General features: G+C 42.8%; 1 protein-coding gene and 1 long non-coding RNA gene across 3 annotated transcripts in view; both read right to left on the bottom strand.

The window, feature by feature from the left end:
• Window positions 1-37: 37 nt before the first annotated feature.
• LOC118835747 lies at window positions 38-3,367 on the bottom strand. Its single transcript, XR_005009520.1, has 3 exons — window positions 3,288-3,367; window positions 2,916-2,985; window positions 38-73 (listed from the first exon to the last, which is right to left on the bottom strand). It is a non-coding gene; the product is annotated as an uncharacterized LOC118835747 (long non-coding RNA).
• Window positions 3,368-7,264: 3,897 nt separating this feature from the next.
• The window catches only part of TRIT1 (tRNA isopentenyltransferase 1), an 86,701-nt gene continuing 68,303 nt past the window's right edge, over window positions 7,265-25,662 (bottom strand). Inside the window, exons 6-11 of one of the 2 annotated variants that reach the window (XM_036747907.1) lie at window positions 24,113-24,224; window positions 23,314-23,426; window positions 22,871-22,948; window positions 15,696-15,805; window positions 13,433-13,550; window positions 7,265-8,133 (exon numbers count right to left, since the gene is read on the bottom strand). In XM_036747907.1, coding sequence (XP_036603802.1) covers window positions 8,012-8,133; window positions 13,433-13,550; window positions 15,696-15,805; window positions 22,871-22,948; window positions 23,314-23,426; window positions 24,113-24,224 — 653 coding nt within the window. In that variant the 3' untranslated portion in view covers window positions 7,265-8,011. Of the gene's footprint in view, window positions 8,134-13,432; window positions 13,551-15,684; window positions 15,806-22,870; window positions 22,949-23,313; window positions 23,427-24,112; window positions 24,225-25,662 lie in introns of those variants that run through there. The other variant, XM_036747908.1, reaches the window with a different exon arrangement.

Below are 25,662 nucleotides of genomic sequence, written 5' to 3'. Positions count from 1 at the left end.
ATCGAGGTACAACCAGAGCAGCTTAACAGTGATACCTCTTCAAACAACATTTGCATCTTCATAGCATTCTAGCCTAGAAAAGGAAAATAAAACCGATGAGTAGGAAATGCAAGGATTATTCTGCTTTAAGAAAGAAGGAAACAGTCTAAAGGGAAAAGTAATTTGTTTCAGTTAACATAGCTAGGTGTCACACTGGATAGAGCACCTGGCATGGAACAACTGATTCATCTGCCTGAGTGGCTTCAGACACTTACTAGCTGAGTGATCCTGGACAAGTCACTTAACCCTGTTTGCCTCAGTTTCCTCTTTGGTAAAGTGAGGTGGATAAGGAAATGGCAAACCACCCCAGTATCTTTGCCACAAAACCCCAAATAGGGTCATGAAGAGTCAGACATGACAGAACACAAACATACACCTATTAAAGTAGAAGTGTTTCTAGCTTCAGCTTAGAATCCAGGTAACCAGATTCCAAGTACAGAGCTCTGGCCATTGTAGGCCTCTTTCCAATTTATTAAATCCAACCAACATTTATTAAATGTCCACTAAGTGGATGGGCGCTAGACATATGAAAGTAAAAAATTAGTGAAAAATGTCAGTCCTAGCCCTCAAAGGGCTAGAGATCTGACAAGGCTAGCACACATACAGAAATATGAAGCAAAGTACTATATGTAATGTGGTTGCAGCAAAGGAATCATACCAAACACTAGGAGTAGGAAGGAGGGATCATTTTCAGCTTGTCAGAAATCTGGGAAGGCTTCATGTAAAAAGTGGCACTTGTTCATTTTTGCCCTGAAAGGTAAGAAGGCTCAAGGGGATACTGAGGCAACTCCCACTGCCTTAGAGGCTCTACTATGAGTTCTCCAACAAGCCCAGATGTTTCACCCCTTGAACTCCCATCTAGTTACCTCAGAATGCACCAACATCATTTTCTAAGAAAGAGGAATTGATCTGAGGAATTAGCCATCATCAAGGATGGGATTAGGTAACTAAACTTCCTCGAGTACTTTGTGGGGCTGCAGAAAGAACGGCAACCCTGGCACCAGGAGACCAAAGCCTCAGCTCTGCCACTTATCACATGTATTGATTGTTTCATTATACACCGTATTTGTTCCTGTGTCTGGCGCATATGTGCTTAATACTTGTTTGGTTACTACTAGGTGACCTTGGGCAAGTCTGATTCAGCTTTACATTTTATAATCTGAAGTCAACCATAAAACTTCATGGCAGGTAGGAGGCTTAGAACAGCCTAAGCCCCTCATTATGCACAGGAGTAGATGGAGGCCCAGAGGGAGAGGCCTCAAGGAGCCAGTACTGGCCTCAGACTGGAGGACATGGTTACAAGTTCAGGACCTGGTACTTCCAAGACATGTAATTTCCAAGTAGGTCACAATCTCCCTGAGTCCATCTTCATTTGTAAAACGGGGATAAAAGAATACCCACTTCATAGGGCTGTCACAAGCAAAGTGCTTTATAGACTCTAAGGTACCCAAGAAATAAATGTTGTTTATTATTATTGGCCAAGTTCACCCAGGAAGAGCTCAAACTGAAACTTGGGCTTCTTGATGCCCAATCCACTGTGCTTTCCATTACACCATACTTCCTCTCTCCATCTGTAAAATGGGGATCTGATAAGCAACTTGGTGTACTGGATAAGCAGCCAGCTTCAAAGACCTGGGTTTGAGTCCTGTCTGACACATACTGGCTGTGAAGCGGGGCAAGCCACTTTTTAGTGTACTGCCAGGCAGCTAAGACAGTAATTTGCACTAAGGTGGCTAATTTGCACTGGTGGTTTCCTTGAGAGGAATACCCTATACCAATGAAACCACAGCTTCAGTGGAAAAAGAAAAAAGGGGAAGGGGAGGACAGGGAGGAAACAATACCTTGGCAGGGTTACCCCAAAGGCAGTGTTTAGCCAACCACAGAAGCAAGAGCAATGAGAACCTGGATGATGGGTAAGGGAGGCATTTTGTCCTCACTCAGGCGGAATTGTCTCTTTCAGGTCACTGAAAATGTGTATCTTGTTTCCCAATGGACTTCTCCAGACAATTAAGTCTTCCCCAGGGGCTGCTGTCCCCCACCTGTCAGGACCCACTTTGCTTTTCCCATCCGTGCCCCCAAGGAGCAGCAGATGGAACATCCCGAGGCTTTCCGCTTCCCCACTCCCCACAGCTTCCAACTGCTTCCTGCACCTCTCTCACCTTCCTTCGGAGGTCACCTTCATGAAGATTATTAGTGGTAATTTTACAACAAGCTTCCCAGAGCTCAGTCATTAAAAGGGCCAGCAGCTGTGCCTTCAATACTTCAAGCAGATTTTATCAACTTGGCTACCCCCTCCACTGAGGCAAGTCACAGCCCCTGAGCCCCTGTCTGGGTCTTAGTTTTATGCATGGCCAGAAAAAATTCATCCCTGGGTGGATCCCCCCCTGGTGATGAGGCTCTCTTAAATTAGTCTTGTCTTCAAAAATGAAATAAACAGTCCACCAACAGGCCCGTGCTTTAAATTCTTTCAACCTGGGAAGGCTGGTACATTGGTACAATCTTTGAGTAGCCGGGGCCCAAGCCACACCATCATGAGGCCTAGGACAATGTCAGCGGAAACCAGTTAAGGTGGGGAAAGCTCCAAGTGCCCCCTCCCCCCATCCTCAGACACAGAACAGCTGAGGCTTCTTAATGAAATTCTGACGCTGTGGGAAGGCTCCCAGCATGACACTGGCCCCACCCCAGTTTCCAAAGGCCAAATCCAATCTCAAGACCAAATATTAAGGTTTCAGCTCCCTGACACTAATCCACAGTAACTCTGGGCTTGTATCTTGCAGCTGCCATGTGTCTTCACACATGTACCCATCATGCGCTGACACGCTATCCCACCTTACTGCCTGCTTCATTCAGGGTGGCTAAGCAAGACAAACTCTCACCTTCTGGCTTGGGAATCTTTCTCTTAGGTAGAAGCTTGATGACAGCAGTGCCATGAACCAGCTGTTAAAACTAAACGGAAAGGGGTAAGACAGCTGCATTTCTCATATCCACGTTTCTCCCTCAACCCAGCAGCTACTCCCAAAGGGACGGCAGCAACTACTGAACAGATTCTCTCCCATGTACCACCTCCCCAGACTCTGTCCTTCCCCAATAATACTAAAAAAAAAAAAAAAAAGAAAGAAAGAAAGAAAGAAAAAATCCCACTTCTTTGCTGCTTGCCTCAAGAGAATTTTTTTCCTTTTTGGTTAAGGAGTTATTTTAAAGTCAGGACTAGAATGTTCCTAAGATGAGATAGAGGAAGGGCCACAGACCTGAAATCCTAAGAGCTGGATTCATAGGTCAGTTCTGCCATTTGCCACGTACCCTCAAGTCCCTTGCTCTCTCTTGGTCTCTGTTTCCTTTTCTGAAAAATATTTCAGGCAATCACTAAGGTTCTTTGCAGCTCTGAAGCCTATAGTTTCTCAGCCCCCTTCCCCCCTTTCATTTAGGCTGAGGTCGAGGGAGCATAAGTGATTATTCCAAGTTTCCTGGAGGGTCAATCCAAGTGCCCCAGCTCTAGGAGCTCTGTTCTCCCACATACCACCCCTGAAGCTCCATTAAACTGTTACAAAAGGAGGGAGCTGGGCTTTCTTTCCAGAGCCAAAGTATCTGCTACATGTTTAAACAAAGCAGGCTGTCTCCACTTGGAAGGCAGGCTGAGTGTTTGGGACTGTAATTGATGGAGACATGCACAGAGCTGTACTCAGAAGGTTTTCTAATTCCATTGTAATTAGCGACCTTCTTCTTGGCCAAAGCCATTCAGATAAAGTCACTGGTGTGATAGGCACAGAGACTCTAGCAGCCCAGATGGAAGGGCTACATTTGTCTGGGGATTCACAGACAGATGGTATTAAATGGCATTCTTCATCCTCATTCCACTCTGCAAGAACAGCCCAAAGCTGCTATCTTAAGGTCTTTCCCAGTTGAAAATTTTATGTTTCTGATTCCCAACAACATTGCTCCTATTTGGTGAAACTGCTTCCTTTCCCTGTGGCTCCCGGAACCAGCAGAATAGGCCCTTTGGAGGAAAAATAGTGCTCAAAAGGGATTTTCTACAGAGAAAGACTGAGTCTGGGAAATCTAGGCAAAGGCACTGTCTGCCCCCAAAGCTTCATCTTAAGAGATACAGCTTAATATAGTGGGAACAGCCTCCTATGAGCATGAGTGACCTTGGAGACAAGTGACTTTCCCTCTTTGAAGCTATGCATTACAACTGGGAATACTTAGCCTGGTAAAGACTTGGGGGCTGGGGGGTCAGAAGAGGAGGAACACAAAGTCTCTCTTTAAATATCTGAAAGGCAAAGTTGAAAAATTAGCCTTGTTCTGCTTGGGTCCAGAAGGCAAAGTGAGTAACAACCTCAGCTGGATGTAACAGTGAGAACGATCCCCAAGTGGAATGGATTAGGGCCCTCTCACCATAAGTCCTAAAATGACAGATTTAGAGGTGGAAGAGACCTCCGAGGTCCTCTAGACAGACCCCTTCATTTGACAGATGAGCAAACCCAGGCCAGACGTCACCAGGAAAAGGTAGAGTCCAGTTTGAAGTAGGTCCTCCAGAACAACCCGTGCTTTAAACTCACACATCCCTTTCGATCTGAAATGCTGTGGTTTAACCACAGCCACACAAATGCTATCAACAGAGCAGGCTTGAATCCGGGGCCCCAACTGCCACTGTCTCATCTAGGACCTCTCATACTCCCTCAGAAAGCTGACACTGCACCAATAAACTGCTACTAAAAGCTTTTCAGACCCAAAGACTGTAGGGTTTGGGTTTGAGAGAGGATTATTAAAACTAGTCTTTCCAGTTCTTCCACTAAAACACATTTAAAAAAAGAATTCTAAAAACCATTAGCAATTCAAGTAAAGTCTTGGCCTCTGAATGTGAAGACAGTGAGGGATAGCACCTGCATTTATTTGGTCAAGGACTCGAGTCATTCCTAAAAGCTGGGTGACCTTGGGCACATCTCATTTGTAAAGCATATGGGCTGAGCTAGCTGCACTCAAAACCCTCCGGACAGAGGCTCCGCTGGATGACGGCAACATTCCAGGTTGGAGATAACATTAGCGGATGAAATGGAGAGCCTGGATGATAGTGTGCAAGGAGGGGGAAATGCCCAACTCCCAGACAGAGACAAAGAGACCTGATTCGGTAGAGAAGTGGAAACTAGGGGGAAGCCCATCGACTGGGGAATGGCTGAACAAGGTAAGGTATATGAATGTGATGGAATAGGATCATGTTGTAAGAAGTGATGAAGGTTTCAGAGACATCTGGGAAGACTAATATGAAATGATCCCGAGTGAAGTGACTATAACCGGAACAATCTGTATCGTAACAATACTGTAAAAGCGAGCACAACTCTGAAAGTCCTGATGACTGATTAACACAACAGTCAATCACAGATTCATGGACAGAACATGCTATCCACCTCCAGACTGAGAATGGACAAACCCAAAGGGCAACGGAAGCATCTTTTCTTTTCATTCTCTTTGGGGGAAGGATGGGAGAGGGCAGTGGCAGAACATAGCCAATACAGTATTTGTGATGGGTTTTGTTTTTTCTTGTCTTCTCAATGGGTAGAAGGAGTGAGAGAATTTGGAACAGAAAATAAAATAAAATAGAATTGGAAAAAAAAAAAAAGAAATCTGCCTGATCTGAAGTCAAAAGTTCTGAGTTCAAATTTTGATTTTGTCCTTTAGCAGTTCAATCATTTTATTGGAGAGTCTCATATTCCCTCTCTGTAAAAGAGGGATATTGCTAAATGGCTTCATATCAGCAATATGAAAGGACAGAGACCCTGACACAGGAACCCCTGGAGATTCCCAAGTTAAATTCGTAATACCATCTAACATAAATACTTGAGCTACTGTACCTCACAGGGTTATCGTGAGGAAAGCACTTTGTAGCCTTCAAGCACTAAAGGAATTAGAGCCATTATTTTTCTTATTGTTCACCCCAAAACAGGAGATAAGGTAGCATGCCTAGAGCTAATGTCCAGCCCCAAAGGGCTCTTCTCTGAGGTTGGTAAAATCTCTGGGCCAGCAGTCACAATTCCACCTGATAAAATGTTGATGGTTTGGGAATCCTGAAATATTTACCAAACTGGTTAGGGAAATCTAGTCAATTCCTAACATGAAGAACAAGATAGGGTTGATCCAGTGATAAACTCTCACCTCTCTCACAGAGCACAGGCTTCTCCCTGACATTTAAACCTTCCACTAGAGAAACTTAGCCCGGAGGCTAAGATGTAGAGCTGCTTGGAGGCCTGAAAACAAGTGTCCCTGCTCAATACCTGGCTTCTTTATGCTAGCATCATCTCTCAAAAACCAAGGTGGATAAATCACTGAAAGCTTCTATCAGCCAGGCCCAATTTTCTTTTTCAGCATCTCAATAGGTGACACATTTGCACTGTTTTTCCTCTGCTCTCCCCCACTTCAATAATCCTTTATTTAGCACCCACTCAGTGCTCAGACTCTGTGCACTGGGCCCTAGGGACACGAAGACTCAGCCCCTCTATACTCTCTACCCACCCTATGCCTCTGCATAGACTATTTCCTATGCCCTTATGACAACAGATTGCATTTCCCAAATGTACTCAAGATGGGGAGGAATTCAACACGCTCCTGAAAGAGGTTTTAACTGGATATAACTTTGTACTTAAGCCAAACTACTGGTTCTCCTTTGCTTAAAACAAACAAACAACAGCCCCACCCCCTGCCCCCTGATCCTAGCATTCAAAGCCCCTATGTACTACCCAGTGGGCCCCTTTTGCATCTTGCCCTCTCTCATCTCTGTGGCTCTCTGCTCACAGCACTCCTACATCTGAAGTGAACTCCATTCTCCCAGACTCCATCAACTGACACTCCTCTCCTTTCCTTCAAGGCCCAACTCACGTACCACCTCTTCCAGGAAGCGTTCCGTCACATACCACCCACTGCGCTGCTCAAAGACTTTTACCCAGACCTGTTCTCAGCATATACTTCCTTGTCCCTCTTTAGCAAACCTTGTTAAGAACAGGCTCTGGGTCCTATAGATTGATGCATATTCCTAGTGCAGAGCTTTGCACACAACAGATGCTTAATGTGTGCAGGAAGAATAAGGCTCCCAATTTCTGCACAATAGGAAGTCCAGTGATAATAACTAATTTTATTCCTAAACAGACACAAATAAGAGGCTGTCATATCAACTACCAACAGATCATGACAGCTATGAAATAATCCTATGTCTGAACAAACCAGAGAAATTGGCATTATGTGCTGCACTTCTTTTATTCAAACTGTGGAGCCAGGCTCTCAGCGGGATGACCAGACAACCATCTCACAGCATGAATATTCATATTTCACATCTTTAGAGTCAAGGACCTGGGTCCTTCCCATCTAGATAATGAAACAACTTTTAGTATGTAAAATCCCATAAATACAAATATTCCTATTTCCTGGCCTTTACTTACATTTTTTGATTGCATGATTCCAGCCTGATTTCCACAACCATGGTCAAACGTTCCCAGTTGAAATACTAGAAACTGGTTCAGATGACGCTATAGTTGACTATAAGACACCATAGGGCCTTGGATATATATATAGTAAGCGCTCAAATGTTTGTTGAATGAATGAATGAACATTTCAACACTCCAGATTAACAAGTCGGGGCACCCCAGTCACCACCCTGGCCAAACCTTTGCTTTGGAGGCATGCAGTCTTTGCACTAAGTTTACTAATACCCCTCTGCCCCCAACCCCCAGCCCTCTATTACCAGCCCCCTGTGGAGGGACCAACATGAACAGCCAGGGCTATGAAGACAGTCTACTCTGAAGCCCTTCAGATCAGAGGGTCCCATCGGTTCTGGAAGGGCCTATTCTTCACTGCCTTCCCTCCTCCCTCTCCCATTCTAAACATTGCTTTCTGGCGACTGAGGTCAATCAGCCTGTGACCTGGCTGGCCACCTGCTTCTCAAATGGGAAATGTAATCCCTTGATCCTTCTGCCTTGGGGAACCCCTCTCATGGAGTTCTTTCATCAGGTTCAGGGAAATGGCTTTGACTTGGCGAGGTGGCAACAGCATCACGATCCAATTTTCTTCTTTTCTTCAGCTGGTGCAGGTGTGACTTGGACTTTGTATGTGCTGGGGGCAAAGACAGAAAGAAAAACAAAAGGGCCTCAGTAAGACTTTCTTTTTTTTTTTTAATTTATTTGATATATTTAGTTTTCAGCACTGATTTTCACAAGTTTGAATTACAAATTTTCTCCCCATTTCTACCCTCCCCCCACTCCAAGATGGCGTATATTCTGGTTGCCCTGTTCCCCAGTCAGCCCTCCCTTCTGTCACCCCACTCCCCTCCCATCCCCTTTTCCCTTCCTTTCTTGTAGGGCAAGATAAATTTCTACGCCCCACTGCCTGTGTATCTTATTTTCTAGTTGCATACAAAAACTTTTTTTTTTTTTGTTTTCGAACATCTGTTTTTAAAACTTTGAGTTCCAAATTCTCTCCCCTCTTCCCTTCCCACCCACCCTCCCTAAGAAGTCAAGCAATTCAACATGGGCCACATGCGTTATCATTATGCAAAACCCTTCCACAATACTCATGTTGTGAAAGACCAACTATAATTTGCTCCTTCCTAACCTATCCCACTTTATCCAATTTTCTCCCTTGACCCTGTCCCTTTTCGAAAGTGTTTGTTTTTGATTACCTCCTCCCCCAACTGCCCTCCCTGCTTCTATCATCCCCCCTTTTTTATCTTCTTCCTCCTTCTTTCCTGTGGGGCAAGATACCCAATTGAGTGTGTATGGTATTCCCTCCTCAGGTCAAATCTGATGAGAGTAAGATTCACTCATTCCCCCTCACCTGCCTTCTCTTCTCTTCCTACAGAACTGCTTTTTCTTACCACTTCTATGGAAGATAATCTACCCCATTCTATCTCTCCCTTTCTCCCTCTCTCAATATATTCCTCTCTCATCCCTTAATTTGATTATTTTAGATATCATCCCTTCATCTTCAACTCACCCTGTGCCCCCCCCCATATATATATACACACACATATATATACATACATACACACTGACATAAACATATATATACATAAATATATCTATCTATCTATATGCATATTCCGTTCAGCTACCCTAATACTGAGGTCTCATGAATCATACACATCATCTTTCCATGTAGGAATGTAAACAAAACAGTTCAACTTTAGTAAGTCCCTTGCAATTTCTTTTTCTTGTTCTTTTTCTTGATTACCTTTTCATGCTTCTCTTGATTCTTGTGTTTGAAAGTCAAATTTTCTATTCAGCTCTGGTCTTTCCATTGAGAAAGCTTGAAAGTCCTCTATTTTGTTGAAAGTCCATATTTTGCCTTGGAGCATGATACTCAGTTTTGCTGGGTAGGTGATTTTTGGTTTTAATCCTAGCTCCACTGACCTCCGGAATATCATATTCCAAGCCCTTCGATCTCTTAATGTAGAAGCTACTAGATCTTGGGTTATTCTGATTGTGTTTCCACAATACTCAAATTGTTTCTTTCTGGCTGCTTGCAATATTTTCTCCTTGATCTGGGAGCTCTGGAATTTGGCAACAATATTCCTGGGAGATTTCTTTTTGGGATCTATTTGAGGAGGCGATCGATGAATTCTTTCAATTTCTATTTTGCCCTGTGGCTCTAGAATATCAGGGCAGTTCTCCTTGAAAATTTCTTGAAAGATGATATCTAGGCTCTTTTTTAGATCATGGCTTTCAGGTAGTCCAATAATTTTTAAATTTTCTCTCCTGGATCTATTTTCCAGGTCAGTGGTTTTTCCAATGAGATATTTCACATTGTCTTCCATTTTTTCATTGCTTTGGTTCTGTTTTATAATATCTTGATTTCTCATCAAGTCACTAGCTTCCACTTGCTCCAATCTCATTTTTAAGGTAGTATTTTCTTCAGTGGTCTTTTGGACCTCCTTTTCCATTTGCCTAATTCTGCCTTTCAAGGCATTCTTCTCCTCATTGGCTTTTTGGAGCTATATTGCCATTTGAGTTAGTCTATTTTTTAAGGTGTTGTTCTCTTCAGTATATTTTTCAGTACTTTTTGGGGTCTCCTTTAGCAAGTCATTGACTTGTTTTTCATGGTTTTTTCGCATCCTTCTCATTTCTCTTCCCAATTTTTTCTCTACTTCTCTAACTTGCTTTTCCAAATCTTTTTGAGCTCTTCCATGGCCTGAGACCAGTTCATGTTTTTCTTGGAGGATTTTGTTGTAGGCTCTTTGACTTTGTTGACTTCTTCTAGCTGTATGTTTTGGTCTTCTTTGTCACCAAAGAAAGATTCCAAAGTCTGAGACTGAATCTGGGTGTGTTTTCGCTGCCTGGCCATGTTCCCAGCCAACTTACTTAACTCTTGAGTTTTTCAGCAGGGTATGACTGCTTGTAGAGTGAAGAGTACTATGTTCCAAGCTTGGGGGGATTCGCTGTTGATTTCAAAGCTATTACAGCCAGCTCTGCCACACCCAGACTGGACTTACTTCAGCAGGCTCTGCAGTCCTGCTCTGATCCGCCACTTAATTCCTCCCACCAGGTGGGCCTGGGGCCAGAAGCAACTGCAGCTGTAGTTCTGTAGCTGCCCCACCTCCACTGCCCCAGGGGCAGTGGCTGAACCAAGAACTCCTTCCACTATCCTCAGCTTTTCCCACTAACCTCTGTTGTCTTTGGTGTTTGTGGGTTGAGAAGTCTGATAACTGCTGCAGCTCACTGATTCAGGGCGCTAGGGCATGCTCCGCCCAGCTCCTGGTCTGGTTGGTCTGCGCAGCGCACGCTGGGCTCTGCTCCACTCCCAGCTCCATGCAGGATAGACCTTACCCAGAGACCATCCAGGCTGTCCTGGGCTAGAGCCCTGCTTCCCTCTGCTATTTTGTGGGTTCTGCCGTTCTAGAATTGGTTCAGAGCCATTTTTATAGGTTTTTGGAGGAACTTGGCTCACCCTAGTCCCTGCTTTCCAGCCATCGTCTTGGCTCCGCCCCACCTCAGTGAGATTTTCTAAAGGGCCTAAAACATGCCCATCCCTTTTTCCTCCTGCAGCAACAGAGCTAACTTGACTGGAGTGGGGGATGGGGGTGAGGGGTGGTCTGAACTCCTTACTCCACATGAACAAGAAAACAAACCTGACATCTTCTGTTTGTTTTTCTGCTTTCATATGGCTCCATCAAGCCCTCCTCAGAAAGCCAGGGCCCTGCTCCTCCTCCCCCTTCTAGGGACATTTCAACCCTCCAGAAGGCAGGATTGATAAGTGTGGCAAGCCCAGCAACTACCAGAAGTAGCACTTTCAATGATGAAAGGGGTCATCTGTTAGTGCTGGGAGGACTGCAGATGTCTTTTCCAGCCAGCCATCCTGGAACCTTCTGGCCATGTTAGGGAGAGCTGTGCTGCCCCTATGGGTCCGCCACTTCTGCCCCTTCATCCCCACTTCTAGTTCAGGCTAGCAATAGCCAAAATCATAGTCTCCCTCCCTGTGTCCAGCAAGCTAACCATCTAGGGCTGGAGTTCTCCAAATAAGCAGCACCCCTGAATAGATGGCAAGTATGAAACTCCTTCCAGGGAGAAAACGTACAGCAGGGACCTGAGATCCCACAGAAAGCCCCAAGTGCAGAAGGCTCAGCCACCTGGTCTTATCTTAGGCCTCTATCCTGGGACAATCTCCACCCTAGAATTAGTTTAAGGAGCCACATTTTTATCAAAGAAAGATCACCTGAGAAGGCATGAAGACATGTGTTCCAGTGATCAGTTTTCCTGTGCAGGTAATAGTTTGAAAAGATCATTAGTAATAGTTTGAAAAAAATCCATATGGCAAAAAGATTAGGAAGTTCAGTTAGCATCATTCTCAATCCAGGCCCTATAGCAAAGCACAGGGTTCTGGCTCCTCTTTCCACTGGCAACAAGAGAAGAAAGAAGGGGATTGACAGATGGTGCTATAGAATGTCTTACACAACCCGCCCTCACAGAGGCTCACAAATGTGCTCCTATAAGAGGAATGGAGACAATTCCAGAAGCACTTTCTGCAGGTGGTACAACTGAGTTTCTCTACATCAGTCACACTCTCCTCCCTTCCCCCACCTCCCAATCTGGCTTGTGTAAAACTTGAATTATGGCCTGTAATTGGTGGCATTTTTAAGTGTAAATGTACAGATTTGGAGCCCTCGCTTTCAAAGGGTGGTTTGTAATCAGGAGCTCCCTCTATTAGCACCAATATGGTATTCTCTCTTCCCCTATCAACACTACAGACCAATTACAATTGGAACTGCTACTGGCACCAGAATACCCTGCTAGACAGTGGAGGGTCTGACCCCATATGGCAATTCCTGTTTTCTGACAATGGAGACTGATTTATTAAATTACCACTTAAGCAAGCACGTCAACATGGCAAAACAGAACCTAAATTTCACTATTCTCATATTTTAAAAGTGGTTGTAATGGAAAGATGTACTGCCCCAAATCCTTCCAGTAACCCTACCTACCAAAGTATAGTCTATCAGAAACAGCAGTGACCCTGAAGACTTGAGTTCAAGCCTCAGCTTTGTCTGCTACTTCCAAGCTGTGTGAACTCTGACAATTGACAGAATGTGTGTAACTGGAAGGGCCCATCATATTCCAATCCTCTTATTCTACAGAGAAAAAATTGAGGCCCACAGGGGTTAAATGGCTTTCCCACAGTCTAAGATAGCAAAAAGACCCCTAGGAACTTTAAATGAAATTTAAATCTTCTGTACTAGAAAGATGCTAACTTGGGGTAGTACCTAGTCCCACAGTATCTGTGTTAGAAGACAACTTCTAAGGGGGATCTAGTCCAAAAAGCATCTTCTACCTAGACAGGAATCCCCTCTAAAACAAGCTCTGACTACTCAGACTCCAACTGAATACTCAAATAGTGGAGAATTCACTACTCATTACCCCTCTCTGGGTACTCAGTTTCTCCAAATGTAAATGAGGTATCTGAACTAACTTATGTCTTCTGGCTCTGATCCTGTGACTATAACTTCATTAAACTTAAAAGTCCATCTTCCTGTAGAGAGATGGGGTTTGAAGTGTATGGGTACATTCTGGCTTGCAAACTTCAATACGGAATTCTGTGGGTTTACAGAAAGAGTAGAACTGTGCAATGAGTCTCCGTGGTCTTGTCCAGAAGCTCTTCAAAGAAATTATGAACAGGACATTACTAAAAGAAGCTGCTCTCTTTGTATCTACTTTAGCTCAAACTTGAAGTGACTGAGTTTTCTGAGATCCCAGATGAATTAGCAGCTCTCCCAAGAAAGTTTTTTTTTAATTTAATCAATTTTCATTAGAACAAACTACCATTTTCAGAAATGACTTCAATGAGCAGAAGCTACTGTTTCACCAAAAGTCTTAAAAGATACCCAAGCTAAGTACTCTTTCACACCCCTTCCCAATTCTTTTACCTGCCCACTCGCGGTCCCCAATGATGATTCTATCACACAGTTCACATCTGTGATGACTCCGTTTATTCTCAGTTACATCAGACTGCAATCTTATGGGAGTGGCTCCAGGTTGCTTGCCCTAGGGAAAGCAAATCAATAAAAAAAAAGCATTTGACTGAGAGATTTCTATTTTATTTTCAATTATCTGAGGTAACAGCTCTGATTCCTATAGTGCTTCACAGCTTACACAACACCTTTCTCACAATAAGCCTGTCAAAGAAGTGGTAATATGCATATTAATTATTATCCCCATTTTACAGATAAGGTAACAGAGGCTCAGAAAAAAATAACTTACCCTCAATCACACAAGCCAGTTTGCCACACAGAGGCAGCCTAGTAGAATAGAAAGGATTCTAGGTTTTGAGTCAGCAGACTAATACATTACTGTTCTGTCTTTCTCTGTTTCTCTCTGTTTCCTAATCTGTATAATGGGGATAACACTTATACTATGCTGCCTTCTTGTGAACAAAGCATTTTTGTCACCTTTTGAAACGAAGTTACTAATAACACTTCAAAGTTCTACATAAATGTGAAATCACTGTTCATGTATTACCTGGGTCGGGTCAGAGACACGATGGGAGCACTGATTCTGGCAATAAACTTTACAAACATGAAAAGTGGACAGGGAGTCATGAGAAGCCAAAACCTAAAACAAGTCTATCCAGAGGAAAGACAGAGGAAGATCCAAAGTAATGTTTTGTTTCATTCTTAATAAGAGACTGAGAAATGATCAACTAGGGGAGAGAAACTCAGCACATATATCTGGTAAAATATAGGAAACTAATACAAATATAGAAGAAAAATGATATCCAATGATATCCAAATAATAAGTGGTCAAAGGATATGAACCAACAGCTTTCAAAAGAGAAATGCAAGGTATCAAACAAAGGAGTGCTCTAAAACATTAAGGAGAGAAAACAAGTGAACACAACTCTGAGGTTTCCCCACAGAAAGGCCAGACCTGTAAAGAAGACAAAAGAGGGAGATGGCCCATTTGAGAGGGGTTCAAGGAAGACAATCTAGGACAAACAGCCTCCACTGCTGGAGCTACAAATGAGTTCAAGTGTTCTGAAAAACAATCTGGGATGACACTAGAAAAGTAACTGACTATCCACGTGCTTTGATGCAGCAACACCACTAGCGGGCAGAACTCCCAAGTGGGATCAAGGATGGAAACAAAGATCCAATGTATATCAAAATATTCGCAGCAGCCACCTTTTGGTGTTAGCACAGAAACTGGAGGCCAAATGGGTTCCCATACTGTGGGAAATGGCTGAACAAACTGTGGTTCAGAACAGTAACAGAAAATTAAGACACTGTTAAGAAACGATGAATATGAAGAATGCAAAAACATTTGGGAATACCTTTATGAACTGATGCAGAGTGAAGCAAGCAGAGCCAAAGGAACAATTTATAAAATGACCATAATATTGTAAAGAAAAAAAATCTTGAACTCTGATTAATGCAATGACTAATCTTGATTTCAGAGTACTGAATATGAAACATACATTCCCTCTATGGTGGACGTAAAATGCTAAATGATACATAACATTTTCTGAATATGGTCAATGTTTAAGAATTTGTTGCTTGTGTGTGTGTGTGTGTGTGTGTGTGTGTGTGTGTATACACACATACATATACATATATATACATATACATATATACATACACACACACACATATATATGTATACACACACATATATATATTTTATAAGGGTTTTATTTATCTTTTTTATCATTCAATTTGGGGCAGGGAAAAAAATTGAGAGGGAGAAGAAATAAGTACTTGTTAATATTAAAGACAAAATTAAATTCCACCTCCCTCTGTCCACAAAAAAAGGTTTTGTCAGGACACTTTTAAGTAAAAAAATCTTCTTTGTCTCAATGAAAAATTTTTATTTTAAATTAAAAAGATAATAAATCCTATGATCCTACCTTGGGGAAAAAAAGAAACATACCTCCCTCCTCTAAGTAGAGAAGTGATGGATTACAGATACAGAATAAGACACAGTCAATGTATATTCTGTTTAACAATATACTTCTTGGTTATGAGGAAAGGTTCATAAAGACCTTGGAAAGGGAAAACTAAAATAGCATGGAGAAAGCACTAAGAACAAGTTAACAAAGCTTGGTACCTTAGAGGCAGGTTTAAAGCAACAAACATCTCTCCTGAAGAAAGGTGTTCAGAACCCTATCCAGACAGTACTGCACCTGGAAGGTACCTGGATGAAGCTCCCCACAATCTGCAGAGCAGGTCCCAGAACTGACTCCTCCCATTTTAAGGCATCAGTTACCTCCAAACCATAAATCGGGGGCACATTGGGTCCGGGGCCTGACAAAAAAGAGAAACTATTAGTTGACAGAGTTCAAACCCAAGCTAACCTTGCTCCAAATGTTCTGTGGCTTGATGATACTAAAATTCCTGAGACAAACATTCACTGTTCAGAATCTAATTCACACCTGAAGAAACATGCTACCTTGTCTCTAGGCCAAAAGGAATAGTCCCAAGAGCTTCTGGTCCACTTTGGGTATCTTAACACTGATAACGATGACTTTTAAAGTCCAAGACAGTTTGACTGACAGTAGCCCCAGATGCCTGACTCCTAAGAGAAGTCAAAGCAAAAGATCTCTGAAAATTGACCAAGAAATGGGCAGTGACACCACTCAAGAAATCTGTGACTAAATATATGCACACATAGGAGGAATTGCCAACTCACCACAGCAGGAAATATACCATCAGCTTCTTTTGCCAAAGGCAGTGTATGGCAGAGGAAGAAACACCAGACTCAGAGTGAGAAGACCTGGTCTGAATTCTAGATCCATCACTTACCACACACCTGACTCTGTGCCAGTCACTTCTCTTTTATTTGCCCTGTTTATATCACAAGGCTATTACGGAGCCAATAAGATAATGTATGTAAAAATACCATATCAACATGAGCTACTATGGTGAAGTAGGCATTTCTCCTGTAGCACTAAACCAGAGCATATATAAGAAACAGTCCCTGGAAAATACTTCTGAATGCCTTCCACTACCACCTCTAGGCATACAACTCCAAAAATGTAAATCTCCAGTCCTGAACTCTCTTTCAAGTTCCAGAGTTGAATAACTCAATTGCTGATAGGATGCTTCTGCCTCACTGGTACCTCAAATTCAAGATATTCCTAACCTGCGTATTATTCATTCTCCTAAATGTATTCCCTCTTTCAGACATCATTTTGTCTGTGGCACCCCCAATGACCCTCTCTCCCTGGGGTTATCCTTGACTCTTCCTCTTCTCTACACATCTACCAATAAGTCCTACTGATTCCATCTTGGCAATCTCTTGCATGAATTGTACTTGCTGTCACTACCTCGGTAAAGAGGCACTCATTACCATCTACCTGGATGACTGAAAAAAAAAAAAAACCAACCCTTAAGTGGCAGAAAGCCTACCTCCATTGTTACATTAAAGGCATAACAACCCTAAAGGATCTTCCTGTCTCTAATATCAGGCCCGTCCAATGTATTCTTTGTACCTTTGTTAGGAGTAAACTTTTGTACAGATCTAGTCACATATCACTTCTGGTCAAAAACTTCCTGTCATTCCCACTGCCCATAGAGCAAAACACTCATACTCCCTCTGATATTCAAGGCCCCCCAGAATCTAGCACAACCTGACCTTTCTAACCTCATCTCATTATTCTTTCTCTATACTTTTAGGTACCAGCCAAAATGGACCACTAGTCTCCATGAGTGCCTTGAGTTTTCTTACATCAATGTCTTTGTATTCCTATTTACCCCAGTGCCTGGCACATTGTTGTCATTGTTCAGTCTTGGCAGAGATACTGGAGTGGTTTCCTTCTCCAGCTTGTTTTACAAATGAGGAAACTGAAGCCAACAGGGATAAGTGACTTGCTCAGGGTCACACAGCAATTAAGTGTCTGAGGCCAGATTTGAACTCAGGAAGATGAGCCTTCCTGATCTAGGCCTAGGCCTCCAGCCACCATAGTTGGTGCTTAATAAATATTGAGTGACTGTCTTTTTGCTCAGGTACTTCCCTAGGCCTGGAATGTCCTGCCTCCTTCTGTCTCTTCCTCTATTAAATCCACACCAATCCTCTAAATCCTGACCTAAGTAATACCTGCTCTACAAAGTCTTCAATGTCAACACTAATATGTCCTCAAAGACCTCACAGACCACTGTTTATGCCTCTCTACTGCACTTACCAGTTATCTCCAACACTTTAGCCTACCACCACCCTGTAATTCTTACAACAGCAAGAGTCTCTGAATGTCCCCTTGTACCTGACACAGGGCTCTGCACACAGCAGGCACATGATAAAAAATGCACATAGGACTTGGAGTGGCAGAAAGTACACCTCCATTTTTATGACATTAAAAACACCCACACCCAAAGACTAGTGAAAGTTTCCTGCTAATGGAGACTGAAGCACCTACCATCAGGAGAGGTGGAGGCCAGCTTCCTGGCATAATTCAGGTGCAGACAGGCAAAGAGCATCAAGACCTGGACAAAAACATCAAAGGCCACAGCGTGCCAACGGCTGGCAGGTGCTGGCCTTTTTACCATGCCCACCACAAATGAGCTTCTTCAGAGAGAAGCCTGAGCTGCACCTGCCCTCCACCTGCCCTTCCAAGGAAAGGTGAGACCGGGAAGTACGGGCAGTATCCACAGTCCACCTGGCTTGGGGTAAGCTCTGCACCTGTTTCAGGGCCACTCTACACTCTCCTCTCCTCCAAGCCCTTTGTTAGGCTTCTGTGTCCGCCCTCAACCCCTTTCCACAAGTGCTCAGCTCCCAGCTGCTGTCGATGGCTCTGATCCAAGGCTGAGCTCGACTGGGGAAGTCCCTCTGGCTTACTGCCAAAGTGATGTCTCCCCAACAGAAGAGGCCCAAGCCAATAGGATGGGCTCCTGATCTGGAAGGCGGCTGTGCCTTTCACTCCAGCACTGCATGTGTTTGTGTGCAGGAGAAGCAGACATATGACACACTATGCCATCAACTCCATATGCTTCTAGAGGATGAGGGCAGGACTAGAATTCTATGGCTTTTCAAGATTACAAAGTTTCAACAATGAAAAGTGTTGTCTGTTAGAAAAATATTTATTTCAGGAAGTCAAGGGGATTGGGAGAAGAGAAGCTACATCAGGAGTCTGTGGTATCCCAAGTTTTCATTTTGGCTGATGATCAAGTTTCTCCTGCCTAACTGGACAAGCCTTAAAAAGAGAGAAAAAGAGTAGTGCCCAGTGTGCTTCTAGGTTAGAAAGTCATCTCTAACTATCATGGGCCAAATGACAGTCTGTGGACGGATGAAATCACTGCCTAAGAGCGCAAGGCACATGTGCTCAAAGGGAGAGAAAATATATGGGCACCACAACATATGTAGCCCAAAATAATACCCCAAATAAAACTAACATTTATTAAGGTTAGTGATTCAAATACAGATGGATTTAGGCCCTGTGCTCCTTGCTGGGGATAAGGATGGAAAATGGCATATGATCAAATGGAGGGATATGTGGAGAGATACAGCAATTACAAATAGGTACGGTGTGAGGTAGGATGTGACAGGGCAAAGAAAATCCAAGCAGAATGCTCTAAGAAAATCTGGGGAGGGAAAATTAATGAGAGCAATAGTAGAAGCCCCAAAAGGGCTGGGCCTATAAGGAAAAGAGAGACTGTAACAGACAGAGGTAGGAGGAAAATTGAATCCACGCTCAGCTGTCCTTATCTATAAAAGAAAACATACTGCCCAAAGCCAAAGAGCATGTTAGAGGTTATTTATTCAGAAGCTACCCTGGCACACCCACCCACAAGTTGTAAGGTGGTTTCTGACAAGCTAAGCTTCTTTCAGCCTATAGCCATATAACTTATTCCTTCTGACACCATGCTGATATTGTTCAGGTAACTGAGTGGTTGGCAGAGAGGGAACTACAGTTTGCTGCCTAAACACTAGACAGACTCAGGAGGCCTAGCGTCAGTGTGAATGAGGAAAGAGAAACTTACAGGAGATTCCAAAGGTGAGATAGCTTAAATCTTTGTAATCTTACAAAGGACCGTTTACTCTTGACTTTGGAAAGGAATTCCTCGGCAAAGATGAAATGTTATAGGTTAAGAGTTCCTAGGGTGGGGGTTTGGGAACTTTTTTCTAAAAAACATTTTGATAATTGTATTTCAACATAATTGGTATCCTTTGTAATCATTTATTTTATGCATTTAAACTCTTGTTCTAGGGTAATAAACCTTTTTAAGCTTAAATTGTGATTACGTTAAATTGAAAATCTTTTGCACTAATAAAAGTAATGCACCTAAGATAAGAAGGAAATGTACTGACTGGGAAAAAAATACCTTTATATCAAACATTTCTGATAAGGGTCTGATATGAGACCAAGATTTTACCCCCACAGGATATAAACAAAGAGCTCTCAAAAGACAAACCATAAACTATTAACCACCATATGAAAGATCGCACCAAATCATTAATAACAAAAATACAAATTAAAAATCAACTCTAAGGTGCCAATTCACATCTAGCAAATTGGCCAAGATGACAGACGATGGGAATGGTCAAGGTTGGAGGGGGTGTAGAAAGAAAAGTAATAATATAATTTTGGCGGAGCTGGGAACTGGTACAATAATTCTGGAAAGCAATCTGGAATCTTGCTAAGAAATTCACTAAAATGTGTATTGCCTTTGAACCAGAGATTCCACTACTAGGCATATATCTCCAAAGGGAGGGCTAAGGGACAGACCTATAATTTCGCTGATACAGAAAATGGCCATCCTACCAATGCAGGTTGACACTTTCTCTGCAAATTCCTGTCTTAAAAGAAAGGCTTGGGGCACTGGCAGGTTAAGGGCCTGGACCAGAGTAACAGACCCGTATCTGTCAGAGGTGGGATCTGAACTCAGGTCCTCCTGACTTCTGGGTCAGTTCTCTATCATCCCTAGATTCCCTAGGTGGGAAGAAAGGACATATTTGGAAATGATGGTGATATAAAAACAAATAGGTATCAAGTTTTTTTCTTTTTTAAAAGCTTAAATTGATACCAGGTACATATTTTCTCATCTCTTTCCTATACCTTTCTGCAAAATGCCCATCTCTGTATGTTGGAGAGGCAGACTTCACCTGTGAGATATTTTTTCCAGAGGTAAGGAAGGGGGAAGAAATCAAGAGAATGAAAATGTTTCATTTTGTGTATTCATGTGTATACATTGTCTCACTTGATCCTCAGGCATCATGCCCATTTGACAGCTGAGGACCCAATCTCTGAGAGGTAAAGAAACCAGAACAAGATGACATGAATAGTAACCCTCTGCTCCTTCCTATCTCCATCATCTTTGGTAACCCACCCAACTGCCTTGGGCCTCAGGCTCCTCATCAATGAAATGAGGGGACTGGACTAGACAGCCCTTCCAGTTCTAGATCTACAACTCTGTGACTTCGACCCAGTTGTTCTGACTCCAAATGATACTACGTTTGTCTTTTAACCACTTCAACTCAGGAGATAGTGTGTTAACTGGGATGGAATGAGTGAAGGATCTGGAATCATTCCCCACCCCTCCATTCTCCTGCCCCAAAGTTCCAGTCAAATACCAACCACCCCTCTCAATGTACCCTCTGGAATGCTTGTTCCATTGGCTCCTAAATCTCCCCCCTCCCCCATGCCTTAAATCTCCTGGCTATTACTGAAACCTGGTTCCCTCCTGATGACAAAGTCTCACTGTCCACCCTTTCCAGTACTGGCTGCACCTTCATTCACTCCCCTCACCTCATTGGTCAACGAATACTCTTAGTTCCCCCATTGCCATTTTCAGGTTCTCTCCCCACTCCATCACTCATTAACCTCACCTCTTCTGAGACTGATGCAATTCATTTCTACCACCCAATCAAAATCTCCACTTGAACCTCCCATTCCTGCTATCGCCCCATATGTCTTCTACCCTTTGTTGCTAAACTTCTTGGGAAGACCTTCTACAAAAAGAGCCTCCACTTTCTTTCCTCTCACTCTCTTCTTACACATCTAGCTTCTGACTCAGTATTCCACCAAAACTGCTTTCCAAAAGTACTGATGATCTCTTAGTTGCCAAATCTAATGGCCTTTTCTCAATTCTCATTGTCCTCAAACTCTCTGTAGCCTATGCCAGTGTTGATTGCACTCTTGTTCTTGATCCTCTCTTCTCTAAGGCTTTCGGGACACAGTTTTTCCCTGGTTTTCCTCCTATCTAACTGTTCCTTCTCTGTCTTCTGCTCCAGATCATGCCCTCTAACCATGGGTGTCCTGGGCGCTTTTCTCTTCTTCCTCTATACAACTCGGTGAGCTCAGCAGCAACCACAGATTGAATTATCATCTCTAAGCCGATGATTCTCAATCCATCTTGATCCAACCTTTCTGCTGACCAATCTCACATAGCCTTTGCCTAGACTATCGTAATAGCTGCTGGTGGGTCTGTTTGCCTCAAGCCTCTCTCCATTACAATACACTTTCCAATCGGCCACCAAAGTGATGTTCCTAAAGCACAGGTCTGATCATGCCCCCCTTTCCCCTTCTCCCTCAATAAACTTTGCATCCTATTGCATCCAGAATCAAAAGCAAACTACTGTGACTACCAAAACCTTTTAAAACCTAACTTCGCTCCTACCTTTCTAGACTTCTTACACCTTATTCCCCACCACACATTCTTATTCAATGATGCTGACCTCAGTTCTGGGCATTTTCACTGGCCATCCCCCATGCCTGGAATGCTTTCCTTCCCCTTTGTCCACCTACTGATCTCCCTGGATTCCTTTCAGCTCCAACTAAAATCCTATCTTTTACAGGACAACAACTCTCCCAAGCCCTCTAAATTCTAGTGCCTTCCCTCTTTAAATTATCTATTTATCCTGCATACAGTCTGCTTTGTACACATTTGCTTGCTTCCTGTCTCCTCCATCACACTGTAAGTTCCTTGAGGGAAAGGGCTCTATTTTTGCCTCTTTTTGTATCCCTAGAACTTAGCACAGTGCCTACAATACAGAAGGCACTCAACAAATGACTGAATCAGGAAACTTGAGATTTAAGTTCAAGTCTCAGCTCTGACACCTAGTAGCTGTTGACCATAGCAAGTTACTAATCTCTGAGTCTCAGTTTCATCATCAGTAAAATGGGGATAGTACTTATTATATGTGTACATATGTGATACACACACACACACACACACACACACACACACACAACCTCTCACAGGATTGAGGTGAGGAAAACACACAAACCTTTAGAAGTGTTTCAGAAGTCAATTATTACATTTTATGAAAGACTACAGAAGTCAAATTTCATTTACTAGGGCCTGCTAAAAGTAGAGATAGCAGTAACTCTTCTTCAGTATGAAAGATTATACAATAGGCTGGTACAAGGAACTTACGACTTAAGAAGCGGTTTTTAACCCATTTGTTTTGTTTCCGAGCATATCTCTTGGTTACTTGTTTTAGAGCCTCAATACCTGAAAGCAAAGAAGATAGAATAAGTCAAGTAACCAGCATCAACATCCTTAGGGCCTGATAAACAAAGCCTCAGAACTTGGAATCAGAGAGCAGATAGCCCTTTGACAGCAAGGAGGCACATGTGAGCTCTGTTGTACTAAGGATCAGGGAGACCTAACTCCTAAGAACCCTCAGGTCTGAGGACATGGCTACAGATTGGAGAAATGGATGGATGTCAGAGTCTTTGAGGAAAGGACTTTGTTCAAAACACCAAACAGGAAGGAATTAGTGCTAGTAACTTCTTCTCACCCTGTGCTATGAAGCTTGTACTTGCACTATCACTCTTGACCCAAGATTCCCCAAGACTGAACAAGAAATTTCATACCTCTTGTAAGGAGGAGGTTACGGGTTTCTGGACTGCACTGGTCATCACTGATCAGGTATTCATGGAACTCCTTGAAGCCAATGGACTGAAAGATGCCATGCTGGTAGTTCTGACTAGGAAAAGAAAAGCAAAAGATGAATTATCTACTTTTCTGTACTAAGATTTTCCCTGCCATCCCTTAAAAAACATTCCTCAGAATCTCTTCAAAGTTTTGGAGAAAACTCAAGAGCTGAAAAAGAGCTCAGAGACTGTCTAGCTGAACACCTATATAAGGAGCATGCTCTAAAGCAGCTCTGACAAGCAGGCAGACGGCCACTGCTGTGTCCAATGATGAGGACCCCACTACTACTGGCGTCTGCACAATCCATTTTTGTACAGCACTGTCAAGATGTTATTCCTTAAATCTAGTTGTTCCTAACTCTGCCTCTCTGCCACCTCCCACCACAGCTCTTGGACCATCCAGGATCAAGAACAAGTCAAACTCCTCTTCAAATACTTGAAGGCAGCAAGCACGTCCCCCCCAAGTATCCTCTTCTTCTACATGAACACCCTCAGATTCATTCAGGGAATCTTTAAGTGGCATAAACTCCAATCCTTTCATCCAATCTGTCAATACTTTTCCTAAAATGTGGTACCAGGACTGAAAATAATAATCCAGACATGGTTGCCATAGCGCTCTTCCAGCAGGCAACAGAATAAGGCCAAACAATAACACAGACAGAAACTAATTTCTGGTCTACTAACTTTTAGACACAATTGAAAGGGATGGAAGGGCAAAGTATGGTGCCCGTATGCTCACCAATTCTCAGCAACTTTCTCCTGATTGTAGCGCCTATGAAACTCTTTCAGTTCTTCCAATAGTCCAGTAGCTATCATTTCATCCACCCTCTTCTCCAGGCGCTGGTCTAGAACTTCAAATGAAATCAATCAACCAATAAGGCTGTATTTACTTGGGATCTTCTTTATATTATGATCAGCATTTGGCTTACGCAAAATTAATTACACAAAATTAGAGCTACTAAAGATCAGAAAAAGGATTTCTATTCCAAGAAACTAAGTGGCCCAGTGAATACAGTACTGGGCCTGGAGTCAGGAAGACTTTAGCTCAAATTTGACCTCAAGATACTTAGCTGTGTGACCCTGGCTTGCCTGCCACAGTTTCCTCATCTGTAAAATGAAAGCACCTACCTCCCAGGGTTGTTGTGAGGACAAAGTAAGATAATATGTATAAAGTGCTCTGCAAGCCTTAAAGTAATATAAAATACTAGCTGTTCTTATTATTACTTCACACGGCTGCACTGCTCTGAGCACGTCAGCTGAAAAATTTCAAGAAGCGTATTTCTAATTCACTGGCAGTCAAATGCATTAGTCTAAAAAGGAAACATTCTTTCTGAGATTTTCAGACTCTCAGAAACCATCTGATCCAACTCCCACATCACATATAAAAGGAAACAATAACTTCTACTTCTATGGTGTGTTAAGGTTTACAAAGCCCTTTCCTAATAATACCTCTGCGAGGTAATATAAGTATCATTAATCATATTTTACAGATGAATGAACTGAGGTACAGAAAGATTCGGTGATTTTACCATCCTGCAGCTAGAAGGGTTGAAGCTGGAAAAGAATCTGAGTCGTTCTAAGTCCAGTGGTCCTCACATTATGCCCCCCACCTCTTGGAAACTAAAGCCCAGAGGGTCAATGACTCATCCCAGGATACGAACGAACAAATGACAGAGCTGGCATTCTCTGGGAACAACATAGTGGGACTAAAAGTCCATTCTAATTCTAAACCCACGATCCTATTCCAAGTTATACTTAATTTTTTTCCTATTTGCTCTTTTCTTATTTATTTCATTTGCCATTCTCACCTAGGTAAGTTATTTCAAAGTTTCAGGATTTGTCACCTTGAGGACGAGTAAGTAGTGCGAAATATTTACTGTTTGTATCTGATGATAGCATGATGAACAGACAAGCCTCCATAAAGCCTTACTGAGATACCTCATTCTACTGCAGAGGTATGCAAATGCAAAATCCAAGTTCTAGCACATTCTATCATGCTGGAAAAACTTCCATAGTCCTGGCAAAAGATGTGTTTTTTTCAAGACCAGTCTACCTAAGCACAGAAAAGCTCTATACTCTGGCCACTAAGCGATGAATTCTTTGCCCGGAGCAATCCAAGAAACAAAGACACAAAATGACTACTACAAAGGCTAGCTTTTAAGCCAAGTCATAAAAAAAGCTATCAATTCTAGAAAATGAATGAAGGAAGAGGTATTTATTGAGCACTTATCATGTGCCAAGGACATGACACAAAGCAAGATCTGACCTCAAGAAGCTTATACTCTAACG

The sequence above is a fragment of the Trichosurus vulpecula genome, chromosome 2 (assembly GCF_011100635.1).
Source record: "Trichosurus vulpecula isolate mTriVul1 chromosome 2, mTriVul1.pri, whole genome shotgun sequence".
Lineage (NCBI taxonomy): Eukaryota > Metazoa > Chordata > Mammalia > Diprotodontia > Phalangeridae > Trichosurus > Trichosurus vulpecula.
Note: the sequence above shows the minus strand (reverse complement) of the source record. Positions and strands in the feature narration are given on the sequence as shown.